This window comes from Protopterus annectens, chromosome 15.part0 (genome assembly GCF_019279795.1).
Source record: "Protopterus annectens isolate FY-2018-M chromosome 15.part0, PAN1.0, whole genome shotgun sequence".
In the NCBI taxonomy this organism is placed as follows: domain Eukaryota; kingdom Metazoa; phylum Chordata; order Ceratodontiformes; family Protopteridae; genus Protopterus; species Protopterus annectens.
The window spans coordinates 398,241,180-398,263,442 of NC_056749.1; the positions used below are offsets into that span (position 1 = coordinate 398,241,180).

Consider the following 22,263-nt stretch of genomic DNA (forward strand, 5'->3'; position numbering starts at 1 on the left):
TGCATTATAAAAAAACTGCGGTGGTGGTGCTGTGGTAGCATTGTTGCCTCAATAAAACGTTGCTCCGTTCGATTCTCAGAGCGTCTTCTGTGTGGCAGCATGTGTGAATGGGTGTCACTTCGTTGAAGGTTGTGTGTCAGGCCCAGCAAGTCAGCATGTAAAAATCTACTGCCAATCATTAGCGGACCGGAGTTCCGCTGTGGCAACCCCTAACTGGGAAAAGCCGAAAGACACAACAACATAAAAATTCTACAAAAATATGTAATAAATAATGAAGTCCAATTTACCGGAATGAAAGCTCTTGAAGTATTTTCATATGGCGGTTGAACAGCGTGTCTGTACTCCTTCATGCCATGGGTTGTTATTTTATTAGTTTTTATCCTTTTTGGCTTGCTGTTCAGAAATCATGTTTTTTATGAAATTGTTGGTGTTTGAGATGAATAGGACATGCTACCTATCATTTTATTTTATGAGGTATGCAATCATGTAGGTAGTTAATGTTAAATGCTGTATATTTTAAAGTGGTTGTATTTGTACAAGTCTGTAGTTTTGGAAAATCTTATTGTATGCTACCAATAAAAGTATTAAAAAAATCTTAGTTTTAGATGTATGTCAGGTAAAAAGTTAAAAGTGTAACGTTCTTTATAAATTTAAATGCTGATGCAGAGAGAGATTTTTTTGAGTTGGGAGGCTTGTGAGGTGACGCCAATTTTAAAATGTCTTCTACTAAACTTAAGATGCACAAAGGTCTGTGTGTCTTGCTAATTGTATTACTGTGTAGTCAGTTGTAGCTTGTGTGGTAGAAAAGCAGGCAGGCTTTTCCTTCAAGAACAGCTTCTATCCCTTGGGCTAATTTGATCAGAAACAGTACTGACATAGAGGGTTTTGAAATAGATGAAAATACAACATCCAAAATTCAACTTTTTGCAGATGATGTTCTAATTACATCAGCAGGATCTAATTCTTCTATGCAGTCTCTATTTGATAAAATGATGAATTTTAAAAGTATTTCTGGTTTAATATTCAATGAAGAAAAAACTAAAATACTACCTATATATACACGAAAAAATATTCTCATTAGTGATTTTACTAAATATGTACCCAATTCAGGTCAGATAACTTATTTAGGTATAATACTATCTAAAGATATTAAATCTATTATATATAATAATTATAATACCTGTTTTCTTAATATACAAAATCTTTTTAATACCTGGAATAATGTTTTTTACTATGGAGGAGAGAATTACAATTATTAAAATGATAATATTCCCCAAGATTTTATACTTAATACAATCAATAATACTTCCACCTACAAAAATAATTATCAAGAAACTGAATACACTAATGTTAAATTTCCTATGGGCACCTAATAGACCTAGGATAGCATTAAAGAAACATACTAATAGCTGGTCTCAAGGGGGTATTTCTTTTCCAGACTTTAATTTATATACTATCTCTTCTATTGTAAAAGTTATTACTTTATTAATAGATCAGTCATATGTCGCAAAATGGAAAGATTATTGGGAGCTAATTAGTATGCACTTCATGAAAATCTCCTTAACACATAAAAATATGATTGTAAAAAACTCCATGTTATGGTTACTAAAGGAATTTTGTACTTCACCTATTACACCTAAACATATGGTTTGTTACCCATTAAATATTATTATTAGCTATCGTAACTTTATATTCATGCACCCTAAGTATAGGGAATGGAATTTTATTGTATTCCCTATAATGTATACTCAGGGTATGCTTTTGTCATCTACTTCTGAAGGAACTCATTTAGCTATAGATAATGATCTAAAGTACTGGTATCAGTTGATATCTGATAATAAAGTTAAAAATCTAGATTTCTTAAAAGAAGAATTTGATCTAAGAGAAACTTGCTGGTTAGAGGTTCAGACCTTTAGACAACATCTCATTAATAAAATAGATCTAATGTCTATAACAGTTAAAGAATCTATTCCAACGCTGATTGATTACTTGATATTAAATTTACAACATAAAGTTTCTGATAATTCTTTCATACATACATAAAATTATCAGACAAGAAACTTTTTACAGTGTAGATTCATACTGGAATTATTTCACTTCTATTAATGGGGACCCACCAAATCAACAAGATAAACAATATATATTGGAATCTGCTTATAGAACTATGTCTTCCATTGTCTGGAGACTTTATACATGGAAATTTTTACATAGATCTTTTTATACACCTTTGATGATGAATAAAATAAATAATAAAGATAATTTATGTAAGAGATGTAATGTAGAAATTAATGCTGACTGGGCTCATATGTTTTATGACTGTATAAAATTGAAAGAATACTGGAAGTCAATTAATGAATTTTTGCAGGCTCTTTTTACAGATAATTTCATTATTTCTAAATCTCTTATATTATTCAACACACCTGTACCTCAAAGTGTTAAAAGGTTAAGCTTCCCTTGTTATGGTCTATTCTAGCAGTGGCTAGGAAAATAATAACTAGAAATTGGATTTCAGATACACCTCCTTCGTTCAATGAATTTAAAAATGTTATGAATATAGTGTGCCATATGGAAATAAACACAATTAGGACAAGAACAACTAGAAAAACATCTTATTATATTGTATGGGATAATTTACAAAATTTGTTAAAAAAATTCTAATTTCAATAGCACGGTATTTTAGTTTAATTGATCTGATTGTAGTGGATGTCTTTGTAAATACTTTAGTTGTTTTGTTGAATATTATAATAATACCTATTTTTAATTACTTGTATAAAATTGTTATGATATTTCTATTATATGTTAAAACAATAAACCTGTTTTGAAAAAAAAAAAGAATTTTCTTATAGAGATGAAAGCACTCAAAACAATGTCATTAAAAAGCAAGTTGATATCCTCAAAAAAAAAAGAACAACTTCTATCTTTAACTTGTAATAGCTAACACTGAGACTGTTTCTAGCTGACAAGCAATCCCCTCTAACTTTTAAGCATTTTTGCTTATTCAAGAACTGGAAAATAAAGGTAAGGCAAAAGAACATCTGTGTTTTTAAATACATATAACTGAAGATTCTTGTAGTAATGCATCTGTTTCTAGGAATTTTTTTTACAGAAATAGAAGATTTCAGACCTCTGCTTTCAGGGATTACCCACAAAGTTTCTACCCTTATATTAATGCCTGTTGTAGGGTGGCAGCACATCTAATCAAAGGAGAAATAGAGTACAGTACAGTAGTGTTCATGGATAACCCATACAAATTGTAAGGATAGCAACAGTTCTACTGTTAAGAAGAATTTTCACACAAGTGTATTTTCTGTGGTATAATGTGTGACTTTTAAAAAGAGTAATGTATTGAGAGTTCCTGGATTGTATGTTGCTTTTTTTTTTTCTTTACTGTATTGAGGAGGTAGGCAGTAAACCAATTTTACTTTGAAGTATCAAATTCAGTCTGGGCTTTGGCTTAGCAGCCCGGCTATTGATTTTGTTTTAAGGCACTACATTTTTTAGGCATGTCATGCAGAGACTACATTCGATGAAATGTGATGTGAAAAAATATTTAAGTGTCTCCCATTCAGAATCTAGTCTGTATTTTTGTAGAGCATAAGGGTAGATAACAGAAAAAAGCTGTTAGATTCTCCTTGTTTCCTTTACTGTATAACTACAGTTAGATATTCGAAGAATTAGCCTGTAAACAGCTATTGAGCATCATCCTGTAGTCCAGGATTGATTCTGTCAGTCTTCATGTGCTTACTTTGCCACTCTGTGAAGTCAGTATATTAAAAATGCTTTTAGGTCCCCTGTGAAAAAAGATGGTCGAACCATGTCTGTTTTCTTAGTTAACAAATAAAAGAAATGCCAGTGTGTGTGTTCCTACATTCAGTCGTGGGCATTACAAACAAAGGCCTTGATGTCATATTTCCTTTGTGGAAAGAAGCCTGCTGATGTCATATTTGTGTTTTTGTCAGCATCTAGAAGGCACTTAGAGAAGAAAGTTGGCTTGGTGGGCAGATTGCTTGAAAGGACTGCAGGGATTTTTTGTGTATTGATGAACTGTAGTAAGTTTGTGGGTGGGGAAATGAGTGTTAGTCATGCATATGCTGATCGAGGGAAGAGATAAAATTATTTTTTTAGTTAATTTTTAACTCTCTGCAGCTGACCATCAGCTGTGTCCATGACCTTTCATTGTCCTCTAGATTTACCAAGCCTCCTTGTGTATCCTCTGACTATCTACAAGTCAAGTTCAAAGCTGGTGAGAGATCGAGGCACCTAGAGCAGCATCCCACTACTGCAGGGGAGGGTTTTTTCCTCTTCCTTTAATTCCCCACCCTTTGCACACATTATTAGTGCCCTGTAGGTGGGACTTGCAAGGGTCATTAGTGCTGACTGGCCTCTCACATTCACATTGGGTTTAATGTCAGCAGAAAGTCCCAGCTATCCCTAGGAATCACTGTGCTGTTGTCTCTCCCATTTCAGTCAGAGCTCTAGTATACCAATGGTGTGCACCTCTCTCACTTCCATCTTCCCTGCCTGTGACAAGTGATGAGCTAATAGCTTTAAGCAAGCCACCTGGTCTATATTCAGGGCTTTGTCTCCATGCGAATAGCACAATCTTGAGAAAACATTATTTGGATGTACTGTATTGTGGGTGACTGGTAGTGAGGTAGATCTGTGGGGGGAAAGGAAGTAATTGATGAGATGAAGGTTGATTTAACATTGATTTTCAAGGGTACTATTTCATAGTTATGATGGTGATGAAACAGTGAAGCATATTGTTCAAGAAACTGTTAAAATGTGCATCTGTAATGAGACTCACCGGGGAAACATTTGGCGTGGGTGGTGTCTGCTTAATAGCTGTAACTCTCAGGTGGTGGTTGCCCATTTGTTGCTTCTTCTTGTCATTATATTCATATAAGTCTGCAAAAGCATCTACAGTGAACAAACACAGTAGCTATTTTAAAGAAGGCTATCTTTTGACCAAAGGTTTGAATTTGGATTCCTTTGGAACATCAAATCTTGCAAACGTTTGGTCTATGAAATTGCTTAAGACAAAAAAGTAAAATAAACAATGAGTGGGTCTAGAGAGTACTAGATGCAGACAGAAGAGTTATTCAAAACTAAGGAAACAGAGCACTGAACAAAACAAACCAAAATGGCTGCACTGTGGCACAAGCTACTGACAACATAGTGTGGTATATAAATATAGGCTGAAGTAATAAGTATTGCAGAATAACTGACGGGGACATTACATTTGGGAGTACTTAAACCTGTATGCAGGAGTGTTATGAAGACTTGAAGTAACTGTAAACAGTACCTCATAATACTCACTGACTGGCAGAAGTATTTGTCAAATTTTGTACTGATAGAAAAGAATAAGTTCATTATATTTTTTGATGTCATGATGGATATATCATTTTTTCCCCTCACCTCTGAAGATGTAATGCTGTCATTTTCTTCTTGCTGGGAATAAAAGCAGCAGTTCAAAGTGATGATCCAGATTGAAGTAGGGATGTCTTACGTCATAAAGTGCTTTGATAATGTCACAGAGATGAGAAGCATCATCACAAGAGCTAACCAAAGGCCGTGGTTTACAAGTAAGATCTATGATCTTATGAAAGCAAGAAATTCAGCATTCATGGAAAATGACAGGGAAGCCTTAAGTGTGGCAAGGGTAAATCTGAAAAAGACATAAAAGAGGCTAAGAAGGAATATGGGAGTAAGGTACCACTTTGAGGACATGAGGGATACTAGATGGTTGTGGCAGAGTATACAACAAATTGCGGACTATAAAATGAGAGCTTTACAATGTGATGATCACGCTGACTTCCTAGATAGGCTGAATACCTTTTTTGGAAGATTTAAGGAGAGGAACACCACAACTGTGCAAAGGTTACAAACAGAGCAGTATGATGCAGTACTCAGTCTTAGCCCAATGGAAGCAAAAAGGGTGCTACACAAAGAAAATGCCAGAAAGGTGGCTGGTCCAGATAATATCTTGGGTAACGTGTTAAAGAAGTGTGCAGACAAACTATATACATTACTCACAGATATATTTAACACCTCACTTGGTCTAGCAAAGGTCGCTTCATGTTATAAAGTAACGAATATCATCCTTCTACACAAAAAAGCCTCACCCTCCAGCTTGAATGACTTCAGGCCTGTTGCACTAACATCCACAGTTATTAAGTGTTTTCAGAGGCTATTCAAGAAATACCTGACTGCAGAACTGCTATCAACTTTTGATCCACTGCAGTTTACCTACAGAGAAAACAGATCCATGGACAGCTATGTGAGAATGCTATTCATTGATTTTGCCTCAGCATTTAACACAGTTGCCCCTGTGCAATTGATCAATAAGCTCATACATCTGGGCCTCAACAAACACCTCTGCAATTGGATCCTGGACTTTTTGACTAACAGGCCACAGAAGGTTGTGTGAGCAAGAATACCTCTAGGAGCATGACACTCAGCACAGATGTTCCTGTGGGATGTGTTCTCAGCCCCCTGTTGTTTACTATCCTAACCCATGACTGCACAGCAAACTGTAGTACAGATCATATCATCAAGTCTGCTGATGACACTACAGTCATGTGTCTCATCAGGAGAGGACAAGAGTGCATACAGAGAAGAGGTTAACACACTGATTGCCTAGTGTGCAAGAAACAACCTTAATCTGAATGTTAGTAAAACAAAAGAGATCATTGTACACTACAGGAAGAGGCAGACACCCCTTACATTTGCTCCTGATCAACAGCGAGATGGCGGAAAGGGTTAAGCAGTACCAAATTCCTCGTTGTTCATATCTTTGATGATCACTCTTAGTATGGGAAGACCTCCCACATAGTGAAAAAAGCACATCAACGTCTCCACTTTCTGAGAAGACTCAAAAAGGCAAAACTACCAATGACAGCACTTTCCACTTTCTACATACAGAGCAGCAATTGCAAGCATCCTAACATAAAGGTTTTAAGTTATGGTATGGAAGCTATTCGGTCACAGATGAGAAATCCCTGCAGAGAGTGGTGAGAGTTGCCGAGAGGATAACTGGCATTAGTCTGCCGACAATCCAGGATCTTTATACATCAAGAAGCCTAAAGAGAGCCACCAAAATAGTAAATAATGCAACTCATCCTGCAAAACAGTCTATCAGCCTGTCATCAGGTAAAAGATAGCACAGTATTTGATTCAAGACAACTAGAGTCAGACAGTTTTTATTCGAAGGTGATCAGACTTCTTAACTCCAGCATTAGGTCATTAGGTCAGATCATTGAGGGTCAGGATGTTGGTGCTTTCCATTCACTGTGAGATATTATTTTATCTATTATTTAAGCTCAGCCAACCATTATGATTTGTACTTACCAACCCAGGTGCAGAATTTTTAATTCAGCTGCTACTACTTTGTGCTTGCTCACCCATCATGTGGTACATGATTCATGTGCAATACTGTTACTTGAACTTGACTGCTATATGTGTATTTTTAATATCTTAACAAGTGAATGTTTCTAGGAATATATGTAGCTGTATACTTGAGTGTAGAGTTGATTTCTAAGGTGGTGGTAGTATTATTATATGTTGTTTTTAAATTGTCTTTCTATTTATGTGATTTCTTTTTGGTCTGTTCCATGATGAGTTGATTACATGGAATCTCATTTAATCTACACTCATGTAGATCTAAGTGACAACAAAGTTATTTTTGACTTTGAATTTGTTTGCCTTTTAATCTGATTTAATGTATTTTTTCCTAAATTCTGAAATAATTCTATTTTCTTCATGTTTTTGTAGGTAGTACATCGAGATCTGAAGCCAAGCAATATTTTGTACATGGATGATTCTAATAATGCAGACTCAATACGAATTTGTGATTTTGGATTTGCAAAACAGCTGCGTGGGGAAAATGGCCTCCTTTTAACTCCATGTTACACTGCTAACTTTGTAGCACCTGAGGTACTCTCCTTTCTGCTGATCACATTTTAAATCAGTGCATGGACTGGTTAGCTACTTTGCATGTTACTTTAAATACATGCATTCTTAACATGTAGCTGTTGACTAGATTATTGCTGAACATGGTGTTTAGAGCAAAGAATATAGTGCTAGTTAATGTAAGCATTTTGCTGCTTAGTGGAAAGACTCTTATCCATCTTAGCTTTTTAGTGAATGGTAGTACAAAATCTGAGAAAAAAAGTAATAAATGCCTGTGCCACCATCCGTACCTCTGCTTGAACTTATTCCGTTGCCTTAATTTAAAGTAAATTAAAATGTATTGGGAACAATGAGAATTAAATTATTGTTAAGGGTTAGTTTACACCAATAAGCAGCTGATAAGTAGTTCTCTGTGAGAAAGATGTCCTTGTATGGTAACTTCTTCCCAATCCTGTGCTTGTTAAGTTAGTAAGGAGAATGACTGTACTGACATACTCTACTTTAAACTATTGTTAAGCAGTGATTACTGAGGGGGAGCAGTTCTGCGAGTCAACTGTACTTGGACAACTGTCACCAAGTTCTGGTTGGTGATCACATAAAGTGTTTTGTTGGTTCTGTTAGGTTTGCCCTGGAAAGAACCCTGGCTAGGGACCAGGGCTGTATATGGTGTTGTTGAAACATGCCTAGCTTCCGCTCCTCAGAGCATTTTCAGATACTGTTATTCAGAACAGTGCCAGAAGTGCTCTTTTGTTCTGAAGTAAATGGCAGTGTCTGTCTCAGCCTGTATTTCATAAAGTTTAATGAGCTCAGACAGTTTGTCATGTTTTGCATGGTAGCTCTGAGTGGGAGGGGGGGCCGTCATGTTTGTGTTGCTGCTTTCTGACTAGGCGATAATGCTGTACATGGTGGTTATGTTGTGGCACACAAGCATCCGTGGTCTGCATAAATAGTTTCTTCAGTTTTCTCTGGAAGGTCATAACTTTTAATACAAATGTTGAGATTTGTGGTCTATACAGAATATTCACCAAGTTGTTAGCCAGTGAACTGAAGAACTTGTGAGTAAAGACCTCCATGTGTTCCTTTACTGGGATGACGGTCTCCTTGTGGCTGTAGTGTGGGTATTACTGCTAGTGTCCTTGGCTATGCCACATCCAAATTATTGGAGGTCCTCAGTCTTCATAAACTGGGAGCAGTCCTCTGAGAGTCCCACTCAGATGACAGCCTTTATTATGGCAGTGTTGAACACTTAGTTTGTCATCCATGCACCATTGAGAAGGTCCAGTATGTTATGTTCCTGGCTTTCCAGTTGAGGACAAATTGATTAGCCCAGGCTTGGATGGATCATCTTGTGTCTTCCAGGCTTGATGGCATTTATAGTCTTTGCAGTTCCATTTTTCACACCTGGGAATGCAAGTGTTGCAATAGGCACATGATAGTAATATGTCAGGGCTGGAGATTGTGCAGTCACCCATGAATTTGTTTGTGGTATCATACACTTATCGCTGTGCTTTGGAGTTTGGAGCAGTTTAGATCATTCATAGTGTGGGCCATCCCTTGTTCTGAAGACTGATGCTTCATTGCTGTGTGAAGAACTCATCTGATTTTTTCTCTTTGACTTGAGAAGTGTGACCCCCAGGCAGGGAAAGGCAACTTTAGATAAACAAGCTAGATGTATGGACAGGTTTGTGTTCTCTTTTGCAGAGGCTCTAGAAAAGGAACTGAGCCAATGTAGGCACTTAAAAATAAAGAAAAAAAAGTGTGTCAGCAATAGACTGGGTTATCACCCTTATAGTAGTTCACATTCCCAGGGAAATAGCCATTCTGGTCAACTCACTGAGGTTCAGTTCAAAAACTTTCTTGGACCTAAGGATTTTAGAAGTCCTCTTGTGTTCATGGCTTTCTGGGTTTAGGGCATCCCACAGGTGACCTGTGTATCCCATCAAGAGAATTTGGTCCTCCCCCCCGTAGTCCTTCATTCATTGAGGCAAGGGTAATTTGATAGCAAAAATAATAACCTGTTTCATTGCAGGGAAGTTTCCTACAACTTGTCTTCTATCTTAATGTTGCTTCAGCACCTAATCACATAATTTAGACTAGAAAGATCAAAACTCTTGCTTGCTTCACCATTGTTCCCAGAAAAGGTGGGATTATACCCTTTAAGGCCCCAGACAATGAAGAAAACTGTAACAGTGCAAAGTAATGACCCCCCACCGGATGATAACTTGCACCACCAAGGGCTTTTGTTTAAAATTTGGTCCCTTGCTGTGACTATCTCTTTCCGCCATTCTCTCAGAGATCATGTAAGCCACAAAGAAGGCTTGTATTAATTTGACTTATGTTGTTAATTGAAGAGGTTGTCCATTTGGGTAGATGGGTACTCTGGGTTACCTCAGTTTATAATTTTGCATGTGATCCTGATTTATTTCAGACGCATGATTTTGGTCTCAAGTTGTTCCATGATTAAGCTTTCATGTCTGCGGCATCTTTTTTTTTCTATTGTGACTGTGTGGGTTATAGAACCTTAGTTTAACTTCAGAGGATTAAACTGTTACCATTTGCTACTATGAAGCTTCTTTGTCATCACTTCTGATATGTTCTTAGAGTTTCAGGGGCTTTTCTGCAGAGAACTATATTTGGTGTTTTACATGCTCACATATCCCTTAGAGTAGATATTTCCTGCAAAATGTAGTGTTAAAATCTTGACCTTTAAATCAGTTATTTCCTGCATTTTTTTTTCTGAGACAGACAGCAAGGGAAGAAAAGTAATTTTGCACCTAAAACATGCATGTCAATGGCAGATACCAGTCTGGGGGGGGGGGGGGGGGGTTGACTGCTTCCAGTCCTTATTTCCAAAAAGGTTCAATATAGACATCTCCGCCATGGCCCCTTAATAGTACCCTCAGCAAATATTGATGTTTGGACTGTGATTTCAGGAGCCAGACCACCTTTTTTTCTCATTAGTACAACATTTTTTTGGCCATTATCTTGTTCATCTTCCTGGACAGTTTCCTTTTCACTGTTTGAGTCTTTCCAAAGGTTAGTGCTGCAGAATTCCCTCGTAGGTATTCATCATATCTGTTAATCTGTGAGGGGGGTTCTGCAGATACCTTATTAACCACCCATGTCCCCCAGTTTGTGGATGAGCTGCCCATTAATGTCTTTTGGAGGGAATTCTATAGGTCTGGCAAGAAAATATATTGACCTAATGAGTGTTGCAGTGTTTGCTTCCTGTGCTATAGGTTGTGTTTATTTAGTGGATAAGAGGTAAAATTTGCAGTGTAGGAACTAGGCATATTCTCCAAGCCAGCAGATGGGCATACTCTTAAGCATGGGGATATGAGTATGAAAAAAATGCAGCTGAGCTGGAGATAGTAGATAAAATCTCAGCTTTAACCCAGTGTAGAAGGCATCATTATAGATCAGCTGATTTAGTAAGTACATTTCTTTAATTTCTTCCATTTGTAGACTAGGTTAACATCATACAAGTCTTTGGAAACTAAAGCATTGTTTCAGTAGAAACAATAGTCTTTTCAGAATAATAGTAAGAGTTTAATGTCTAGTGGTGCAGTGCAGATACAGAGAAAAAGACTGGAGGAACTGGTTCTCTGCTGTGGTTATAATCTTGTTTGAAAAAGTAATTCTGCTTCTGTATGAACCTTATCTTTCAGCAAGGTTGCTGTCTCTGAATACCCTTTTCCTAGACGTTAGCAGAGTGGATTTGGAAGGTTCAGGCACTCGTTCTGCTGTAACATAAATTGATGTTCCTGAAGATGAGTTCTGACTTTACACCCCATCCCAGGTTTATCCGTAAAGCTGTCTCATTCTTCAGTCTAAAGCAGTTTGGTCCATTTACTGAATTGTATTTTTTGGGTTGCTCTACTGCATTTTCTTTCCGCATCAGCAAATCTCTTGAGGAGCCTTAGTTGTCTTATTTAGCTGAATGTATGAACCTAATGCAGTCTAAGCAGACTTTAAGTGGTTCAGCAACTGTTTTGTAGTTTACTACAATTTTGAGAGATTGTTTAAAAATGTATTTCACCAGGGCAGTGACCACATAAGTAGCATTCTCCAAGAAATTATCAACTGATCTCTGAAATCACTACTTGGTCCTCTGTATCTAAATCCACAGGCAATACAGGAAGAACCAGCTCCCTAAGTCTGATCAGAATAAGGTGCTATATGTAGTTAAATGACGTGCTTACCTTGGCAGATGGTTATTGTGTATTACTGTTCCACTAAGTACCTTATTTTACTCTCTCTTTCTCTTTCTTTTCCTTTGAGGTTCATCGTTATTGGTTAACGTGATTTATCTTTCACATCATCTGGTTTGGAAAGGGTATGTTTTTCCAGTCTTGGGTAGAAATAGTAGGCCTAGTTCCAAAAAACACCCTCCTGTTTTCATGTTGTTTCTTGTCATATATACTGAGCTAGACTCAAAACTGTAAAAACTGAACTTGACCAACTGTAATTCTCTAGTTGTGTCAACAATGTTGGCCATATCAAACCATTTTACAGCACTTGTGTGTCTCCTGATGTCCTTCAAGGATGCATCTGCAGTCCTTACAAATGGGTTGTCCTGTCGTCAGGCAGCCCTTCGGTCAGCCGGATTCCAAAGTCTGGGTCTGGCCTCGGCTGGTGTCGCACTTCACCCGAAGTCATAGCTGCAGTTATTCGGGTATAAAGGCATCAGCCGACGCCATTTTCCTCAGTCTTTCTTGCCGCGTGGTGCCCGAAGCAGAAGTTGTTCGCAAGTGCCGGTCGGTCAGACCCAGAGATTACTACTACCGAATACTACTTCGAAGACTTCTAAAAAGCTAAGTACCCCGTTGGGGACTCTTTCTTCCCTCAGCCGATGTCAGAGAAAGTGAATAACTGTTTATCTTGTGGGAAACAAATACCTCATAAAGATTTCCAGTCCTACTGTATACATTGTTTAGGCCCAGACCACGACGTAGCAGCTTGTCTAGCCTGTGCTTCTTTTAACCGACGGACGCTTAGACGTCAGTCGGAGTTTGCTGAACAAATTTTCGGCTCTGATTTTGCCTACATTATGCCGTCGGATCCTCCGACAACGCAAATTTCCAAAAAACGAAAAGAAAAGGACCGACACTCGCGGTCCGTGGTCTCGGCCGAAACCGCCATTAAGCAAACCGCGAGTGTCTCGGTTTCGGCCGAAACCGAGCAAGCGGTTCTTTCTCCAGCCGAAACCATGCCTTCTACCGAGGCCTCCTCTAACCTGGTAGAATCGGCTTCTGAAATCCAGCCTTCTGTTGCGGTTTCTCAGGAGTTATCAGACACAATTCCCCTGGATATTTCAACCCCTGCACGTGGAGCTGCTAGGCCCCCTGCAGCCATGTCTATTAAGGCCTTTGCTAGGGCTAAAGCAGCCAAAGCTTCAAAAACTGTGCCTGCCAAACCCCCCTCACACAGGCCCAGCACTAGCTCTCATATGCTTTCTTTGGCTGAGGATTTAATTTCTTTAATTCGTGGATCCCAGCTTCATCCAGACAGGTCCTCTCTCCCACCTCCAGAAAAGAGACCTAGAGCAGAGCCCCCTGAACCAGTATCCACTGATGGTTCCTCTGATGAATCAGAACATACAGACCCTCCTGAGGCTTCTTATTCTCCCTACGAAGACTCTGATGCTGAAGAGTCCATTCCTTCAGCCTCTCCTCCTGAGGAATTTTCCTTTGGGGAAACCTTGCATGCTATGAGGGAACAATTTCAGTGGCAGGGCCAAGATTTCTCAGACTCCAGAAAAAGGCTTAGAACCTTTCTACATTTACCACAACATAGGCCTTTAGCTATACCTTCAGTTCTTTCTGTTGTAGATGATGCATTTAATGATGCTTGCACTGCGCCTGATTCATTACCTCCGGCTCCTGCTAAGCCCGATAGGTTCTACAGGGTCCCGGACACTCATCACCATTTATACAAGGCTCCTTTTGCAGATCCAGAGACTATCTCCCAGGGCCCTAAAGCTGTAGCTGCTACTTCTACTAAGAACCCCCTCCCCTCTGAAAGGGAATCCAGGTCCTTAGAGAGATGGGGTAAAAAAGTTTACACTTCTGCTACCTTGTCAGCTAGGGCTTTGAACTGCCAATTTCATATGATTCAATATCAAGAGTTTATGCTTGACCAGTTAACTAAAAAGCTTTCCTCTGAAGAATCTTTAGATAACAAATATGTTCAGGAAATGGTACATAACATACAGCAGGTTAGTAACCATTCTTTAAAATGTGGCTATGATGCACTGGAGGCTTCCTTTAGATCAGCCATGACTGGCGCAGTTATCAGGAGACATGCATGGTTGAAAGAACAGGCATTACCAGACCATGTCAGATCAAAGCTTTTGGATGCACCCATGGACAAGGTCAATTTATTTGGTTCCCCTGCTCAGCAGGTACTAAAAAAGATGGAAGAGAAGGCGAAATCTGTACAAACGGTGAAAGATTTCTTACAGGTTCAACCGCCAAGGTTTAGCAGGAACTGGCCCTCCAAGAATTGGTCCTTTCTGGACTCCTCTAAGGCTCAGAGAGGCAGGAATAGGCGTTCAAGAGGCAGAAACCAATCCAGGGGTGGCTACAGGGGACGCCAATGGCAAGGTAACAACCAGCGAGGCACGGACGCAGCCACCACCACTACAACAACTCAATCACAGTGACTTGACAGTGGCACCGCCTACCAGGGAACAACTAGAAGCACCCTTAGGCGGAAAACTAACCTTATTTTCAAAAAACTGGCATTGCATCACAAGGGAAAAATGGATTTTGCAAACTATAGACCAAGGTTACAGGTTCCATTTCCATACTCTACCAGGGAAGAGAGGAATGCCAAACCTACCACCTACTCAGAGGACAGAAGCTCTAAAGCAAATATCTCAGCTATTAAGAATGAGAGCTGTGGAAAAGGTACCATCTATGGAGCAAGGAAAGGGATTTTACTCCAGACTCTTCCTGGGACCAAGAAAAGAAAACAAATGGAGACCCATTCTAGACCTGTCCGCTTTAAACACATTCCTTATTGTTCCAAAATTCAAAATGCTGACCCTACAGCAACTTCTTCCCATGCTGGGCAAGGAGTCTTGGCTGGTAACTCTAGATCTCAAGGAGGCATACCTGCACGTCCCCATAAGACCAATTTGCAGAAGATACCTCAGATTTCTTGCAGGATCAGAGCATTATCAATTTTCAGCATTGCCCTTTGGCTTATCTACTGCGCCCAGAGTGTTCACGAAAGGCCTGGCATCAGTAATTGCTCATTGCAGACTTCAGGGAATCCAAATTTATCCCTACCTGGACGACTGCCTGATACAAGCGGACAACAAAAGCAAGCTGACAGAAGACTTACAAAGAGTCATTTACCTGCTGCAAGCCTTGGGATATACAGTCAATATAAAAAAGTCAAGGCTGATTCCATCCCAAAGAATAACCTTTCTGGGTGCAGAGCTGGACACATCAAAACAAATGGCATTCCTAACTGCAGAAAAGAAAGAGCAACTACCTCTCTACTTCTTGGCATTAACAAAACAGAACCACCTAACTGCAAGAAAAGTACTGCAGGCTCTAGGCTTCATGGCATCCTGCATAATTCTGGTCCCTCATGCCAGACTGCATATGAGAAAGCTACAGTGGTACCTAAAGAATTTGTGGTCCCAACACAAGCACAGCCTAGAAACCAAAATCCCAATAATCCCATGCCTGAAACAAGAGTTCCTATGGTGGGCTCAGGCCTGTCAATCAAACACAGGATTGCCCTTCTGCAACAGCCAACCAAGCCAAACCATCACGACAGATGCCTCAGACCTCGGTTGGGGGGCACACATGCTGGACAAGTGCATACAAGGCTTATGGACTCAAGACCAGCTGCCTACACATAAATCTAAAGGAAATGCTGGCAGTAAAATTGGCAATCCAGTCATTCAGACCATTTCTCCAAGAAGGTCAGTTGATGATAAGGACAGACAACACCACAGTTATGTGGTACATCAACAAACAGGGAGGCACCCATTCATATCCTCTATGCCGGCTGGCACTGGACCTATGGGATGTGGCCCTGAGCTACAACATTCAGTTACAAGCAATTTTTGTACCCGGAAAAGAAAACATTCTAGCAGACATATTAAGCAGAACAACCACAGATGCCCACGAATGGATGCTTCATCCGGACATCTTCAAAGCCATCACAAGGGAATGGGGATTACCACAAATAGACTTGTTTGCATCCCCACTCAATCACCAGCTAAAGAAATTCTGCACAAGGACGTACCACCCACTTGCTTGGAAGGTGGACTCGCTATCTTTCAGTTGGAAAAACCTGACAGCATACGCATTCCCACCTCTTCCTTTGATGCACAAGGTGCTTCTGAAGATCAAAGAGGACCGTCCAAGGATCATCCTGATAGCTCCAGACTGGCCAAGACAACATTGGTACCCATTGCTGAGGAGCATGTCTCGGGAACAAATATGGACACTACCCTGATCCCACTACTGTTAACACAGAACAACTACAACATCCTGCATCCAAACCTGAAAACTCTGCAGCTAACTGCCTGGAACATTACATAACAGCAATTAACCCAAATTTATCCCAAAAGGTTAAAGACATAATCCTGGAGGCTCGCAGACCTTCAACAAGAAAGAATTATGCAGCAAAATGGAAAAGATATCTCATTTGGAGTACTGCAAAGGGAGAAGATGTGACTCTGGTAAACATGGCCAACATCCTGGAGTACTTGGCAGAGCTCTTCCACACAGGCCTGTCCTATTCTTCCATCAAGATACATGCATCAGCTATTTCAGCAGAATACAACTTGGATCCTCCTGTCTTCTCTCATCCCCTGCTCAGACAGTTTCTGAGAGGAATTAAAAATGTAAAACCTCCCAGAAAACCACCATTGCCAGCATGGGACTTGAACTTTGTGCTAGAAAAATTGACACTTCCTCCTTTCGAGCCAGCAGCAACAGCAGAATTACAATACTTATCCTGGAAGACTGCTTTCCTGCTGGCAATAGCTTCAGCAAGAAGGGTCTCTGAACTACAGGCATTAATGGCAGTGCAACCCTTCCTGATCTTCCATCAAGATAGAGTGTCCATGAGAACAAATCCTACATTTATGCCTAAGGTGGTATCCAGAGTGTCATTAAATCAGGCTATCCACCTACCTACATTCTTCCCAAACCCACAGAACAAGGGAGAAAGACTTTGCATACCTTGGATGTACACAGACAGTTACGCTACTACCTGGACAGGACTAAGTCCAATAGAAAAACTGACCAGCTTCTGGTAGCATATGCCACAGGAAAGGAAGGAAAACCAATTTCAAAACAGACAATCTCCAAATGGATAGGAAATTGCATTAGATTTTGTTACTCCTACCATGGAAAGAAAACTCCAGAGAACATCAGGACTCACTCCACAAGGGCTACAGCCACTACCACAGCTTTCTTACGAGGGGTGGCTACCAAGGACATTATAGAGGCTGCTACTTGGACCTCCGTGCATACATTTGCCAAGCATTACAATTTACCTTTATACTCTAGATCCCGAGCAGGTTTTGCCACTGCTGTTTTGCAAGGGATCCTAGCTACACCATAATCTCTACTCTTTCCTCCTCCCCTTGTTTAGCTATGGTATTCTACCCATTTGTAAGGACTGCAGATGCATCCTTGAAGGACATAGTACAGTTTTGTACCTACCATAAATGTAGATGTCCGATAGGAATGCATCTGCAGTCAGGATTACCCACCCACCTTCCCCTCTGAGGTACTCCTAGGGTATTTGCCAGCCTTCAGCTAGCTTGGGGGGGATCTATTATGGTGTATTTGTTTGTATATATGTACATACATGCTTATTTTTTGTGTTTGCTCTCTACTATTTGGAATCATTGGCATTTATCCAATTTAGCCTTCCAAGAGGGCACCTGGCATCTGGGGCAAGAAACACTGAGGAAAATGGCGTCGGCTGATGCCTTTATACCCGAATAACTGCAGCTATGACGTCGGGTGAAGTGCAACACCAGCCGAGGCCAGACCCAGACTTTGTAATCCGGCCGACCGAAGGGCTGCCTGACGACAGGACAACTCATTTGTAAGGACTGCAGATGCATTCCTATCGGACATCTACATTTATGGTAGGTACAAAACTGTACTTTGTGTTACCTGTACCACCCTACTTCTAACCTTACTTCACTTTTTGCTTTCTTCTGTCTTACATCACTGGCAAATCTTATTACCTCCTGTAACTAATCCTTGATATACAATCTGCTTCTGTACAACAAGCCTCATTTGTGTACTCACACACCAGATTCTGTGAATGAGGTCACAGTCTGCCACACCATCTGAAGCCAACCTGATCACTCTGGGAACCCTTAGACAGTGAAACAACTGCCTCATTCTCACTAATAACTATTTGCTTCTTCCACGGTTTAAATCTGTATGTAAGAGATGCAAACATTTACTAACCTTAGAGGCTCACCTTTCATCTAAACATATTGGCAGGTACCTACCATGTTATCAGTACTGACACTCACAGAAAATGCCCACCTTGTCCTAAGTCCGCAAGCAAGCCATCTTATACTGAGGTATTTAAATACCCAGACTCAAAGGTTTTTAATAGTTAGGTTGATAATGCAGGACAGTCGATGTCACACTTGCAAACAGCATCTATAGATAACAAACAGCAGAAGAGTAAAATCGGGTCACCCAGCTGGCAGGCAAATGCCATTAAGGCAGCAAGGCCAAGCCAACATATCTGGTAATATCTTGAGCATCATTGACTCCATAGTGAAACTCACAGATATACTACTCACCAGGTTGAGCAAGGACACAGTGACAGTGGTCGCTTAGGTGCCAGGACCTGCCATATCACTACATCACTCATGTCCCTTAACTCAGGATACACACATGACTTGGTAATCTGCACATGGGAGTGAACAACTTGATGATCACCACAGTGAATGATATGAAGGGGATTATGATGGAACTCTCAGGATACATGTGATGTTTGGTATAAAACTAGTCTTGAGTAGCATCCTTCCTGCACTAAGAATGATGCGTCAGTACAAATAGAAGATAATTGAATTTAACTTATGGCTTATTGGTGTCATTCTAAGAGATTCCAGTACATGTCAGCCTGAAATGAGGTAACTGACAATCCTACCTGTTTCCTAGGAATGGTCAGCACCTCTCTTCTTATGACTTTTGCGTAGTGATCAGAACTGTTTATTCCTCTGTAGTGCATTTTAGGCAAGATCAGTCTCTTCAAACTACCTGTATAGCCGAACAAAATCAAGGTCATGTAAAGGTAACACTGTTCACCACTAGAAGCCTGAATAAGAAGATGCACTCCTTGCATGCCTTCATGACCCTTGAAAATTTGGACATGTGAATAGCTATTGAGACATGGTTTCAGTGTAGTGGTAGCATCCTCACAGTGCCTGGTTTCAATGCCTACCACTCTTACACTGAAACAACTGTGTTAGAAGGGGGTGTGTCTGTATACCCAATAAGCCAAATCATATGTAGCCAGATAAGGTGGGATAATGACCTTGAGCAACTCCGTATACCCCTTACTGTCAATAGAAATCTGTACCACATCATAGCCAACCACTGTACCTCTTGCATGTCACCAGCATCTCACAAGGCATGTGGTGACAAGATGCAGTTCCTCCTCATTTACCATAAGACTAACCTCCTCGGGGATTTCAACTATGTTTATTAACTAGGAAACCTACACTACCACAAATATGTATGCACAACACCTTGCTCATAGGTTCATAGGTTGATACTAGGCTATCTGCCCTAGGGCATTTATAAGCCTAGCCAGAGTGTGTTTGGCTTTCACCACCCTTTTAGATTAATTGACTGTGCCTCTGTATAGTAAGGTCACAGAAGATGGCCCTTTTAAGGTTAGTTTACTGTGCCTCTGTCTAGTAGGGACACAGAAGAGATCCCAGGGGTAAACCTACGATCTTATAGGGCAATAGTTTTCGGGGTCCGCTGTGGCACCACCTTTGTGGAGTGGGACCACTGTTGCTGTACGCCATTACTTGGTTACATATCCTGTAGTAAGGCTGAGATTGAACAGTGACTTTATGTGAGGGTTCAGATGTTCATCGTGTTACACTGCTGCAGTCATCACACTTGGGTTATCCTGCCATCAGGCGGTCCCGCAGTCGGCCAGAGTTCCAAAGTCATGGTCCGGCGTCGGTTGCTGTCGCTTCTTCCAGGGGTATATAAGAGGCATCTGACGCCATTTTCTTCAGTCTTTCTTGCCGTGTGGTGCCCGAAGCAGAAGCAGTTCGCAAGTGCCGGTCAGCCGACTCCTGAGATTTTCAATTCGAATTTCAGACCGAAGTCTTCAATAAAGCTAAATACCCCGTTGGGGAACCTTTTCTTGCCTCAGTCCGATGTCAGAAAAAGTTAACAATTGCATTTCTTGTGGGAAGCAAATACCTCATAAGGACTTTCATTCTTTTTGCATTCCTTGACTAGGCCCAGACCATGACGTCACAGGTTGTCGGTTTTGTGCTAGGTTTAACAAACAAACTATTAAACGTCGGTTTGATTTCGCCCGAGATTATTTTGGTAGGAAATTTAATTACACCATGCCGTCGGGGCAGCTGACGACCGGAATGCCTAAAAAATGCAAAGATAAGGACAGGCAGCCGAGACCCAAACCAGACTCCAAGGCCTCTGCTAGGCCAGTCGCCGGTTCTCCGGTTTTCAGTGAGGCGCCTACGCAGCCCCTGACGACCACTGATTCAAAACCCCAGGCGGCATCCGATTCACAAGAGGAGATTGCTAGGCCTCCACAACCTATATCTTTAGGCTCTTACGACTCCATGGCTGAAGGAGATTCCGGTGCAGTTGAAACGCCTTCAGTTGCAGAAGGTGTCTTCAGACCGACTACAATCACTATTAAATCCTATGCAAAGCTGAAAACTCCTTTAAAAGCAAAGAAGACTGTACAGCAGTCTCCAGTACAAGGCCCCATGCCTAAGAAACAGATGCTTAAGATGGCTGAAGACTTAATTACCCTAATCAGGGGTTCCCATCCCCCTCCTGATAAAAGGCCTAGACAGGAGGAGGACTTTGCTTCCTCTAACCAATTTCTATTTCCTCAGATTCTTCTGAGGAACAGGAATATTCTTTTCCCCCTTATGAAGACTCTGATGCTGAAGAGTCTATTCCTTCAGCATCTCCCCCAGAAGACTACTCTTTTGGGGAAACTTTACATACCATGAGGGAACATTTCCACTGGGAAGGCCAGGATTACTCTGATTCTAAGAAAAGGCTCCGAGAGTTCCTTTTACTACCCCAGCACATACCACTTGCTATTCCACCAGTGTTAGACATCATGGATGATGTTTATTCAGAATCTAGCCTTAACCCAGATTCACTTCCTCCTGCACCAGCCAAACCAGAGAGATACTACAGAGTCCCTGACTCACACAAATTCCTATATAAAAGCCCTGTTGCTGACCCAGAAACCATTTCCCAGGGTCCCAAAGGGGTTAAGGCCTCTATTGCTAAAAATCCTGTTCCCTCTGAAAGGGATTCTAGAGCACTAGACAGATGGTGAAAGAAGACATATACCTCAGCTACTCTAGCTATGAGGGCTTTAAATTGTCAGTTTCACATGCTGAAATATCAACAATATTTGATGTCTCAATTAAAACAAATAATGATCACACACACAGAGCAGCCTGATTACAAGGAAATGCAAGATTTGTTGCATGCAGCTGAACAAGTGGGAAAACATACTTTGCAATGTGGGTTTGATTCATTGGAAGCTTCTTGTAGAGCAGCAGTGACAGGGTTTGTCATACGTAGGCATGCTTGGTTAAAAGAGCAAACTTTACCTGATCATGTAAAAGCAAAATTACTGGATGCACTTGTACAGCAAGATGTTTTATTTGGTGTAAAAGCAGAAGAGGTTTTAAAGAAAATGGAGGATAAGGCAAAAATCTTTGCAGACTGTCAAGGATTTTTTACAGTGTTCAACTCCCTTGTTTCAGCAGAAATTGGCCAATCAAAAATTGGTCCTTTTCCAGCTTCTGACAGACCACAGAGGGGCAAATACAGACGCCCAAGGGGCAGAGGTCAGCCACAAGGCTCTTACAAGCCTCGAAAATGGGGTTCCACAACCCAGAAAGGAGGAGAAGACAGGTCTCAATCTACCAGAACACAAACACAATGACTTATCCCTCGGACTGCCAAGCAAATCCCTCTTGTCAGCTCCCTTGGGAGGAAAACTAACACTTTTTGCAGACAACTGGCGCATCATCACAAAAGACAAACGGGTACTAAATATTGTCTCTCAAGGATACAGATTCCACTTTCACACTTT

The 22,263-nt window shown here is 40.6% G+C and overlaps 1 protein-coding gene across 1 annotated transcript in view; it reads left to right on the forward strand.

Moving 5' to 3' along the window:
- The window catches only part of RPS6KA6 (ribosomal protein S6 kinase A6), a 1,361,734-nt gene that overhangs the window by 1,180,390 nt on the left and 159,081 nt on the right, over positions 1-22,263 (forward strand). Inside the window, exon 18 of the mRNA XM_044057140.1 lies at positions 7,774-7,935. Coding sequence (XP_043913075.1) covers positions 7,774-7,935 — 162 coding nt within the window. The remainder of the gene's footprint in view (positions 1-7,773; positions 7,936-22,263) is intronic.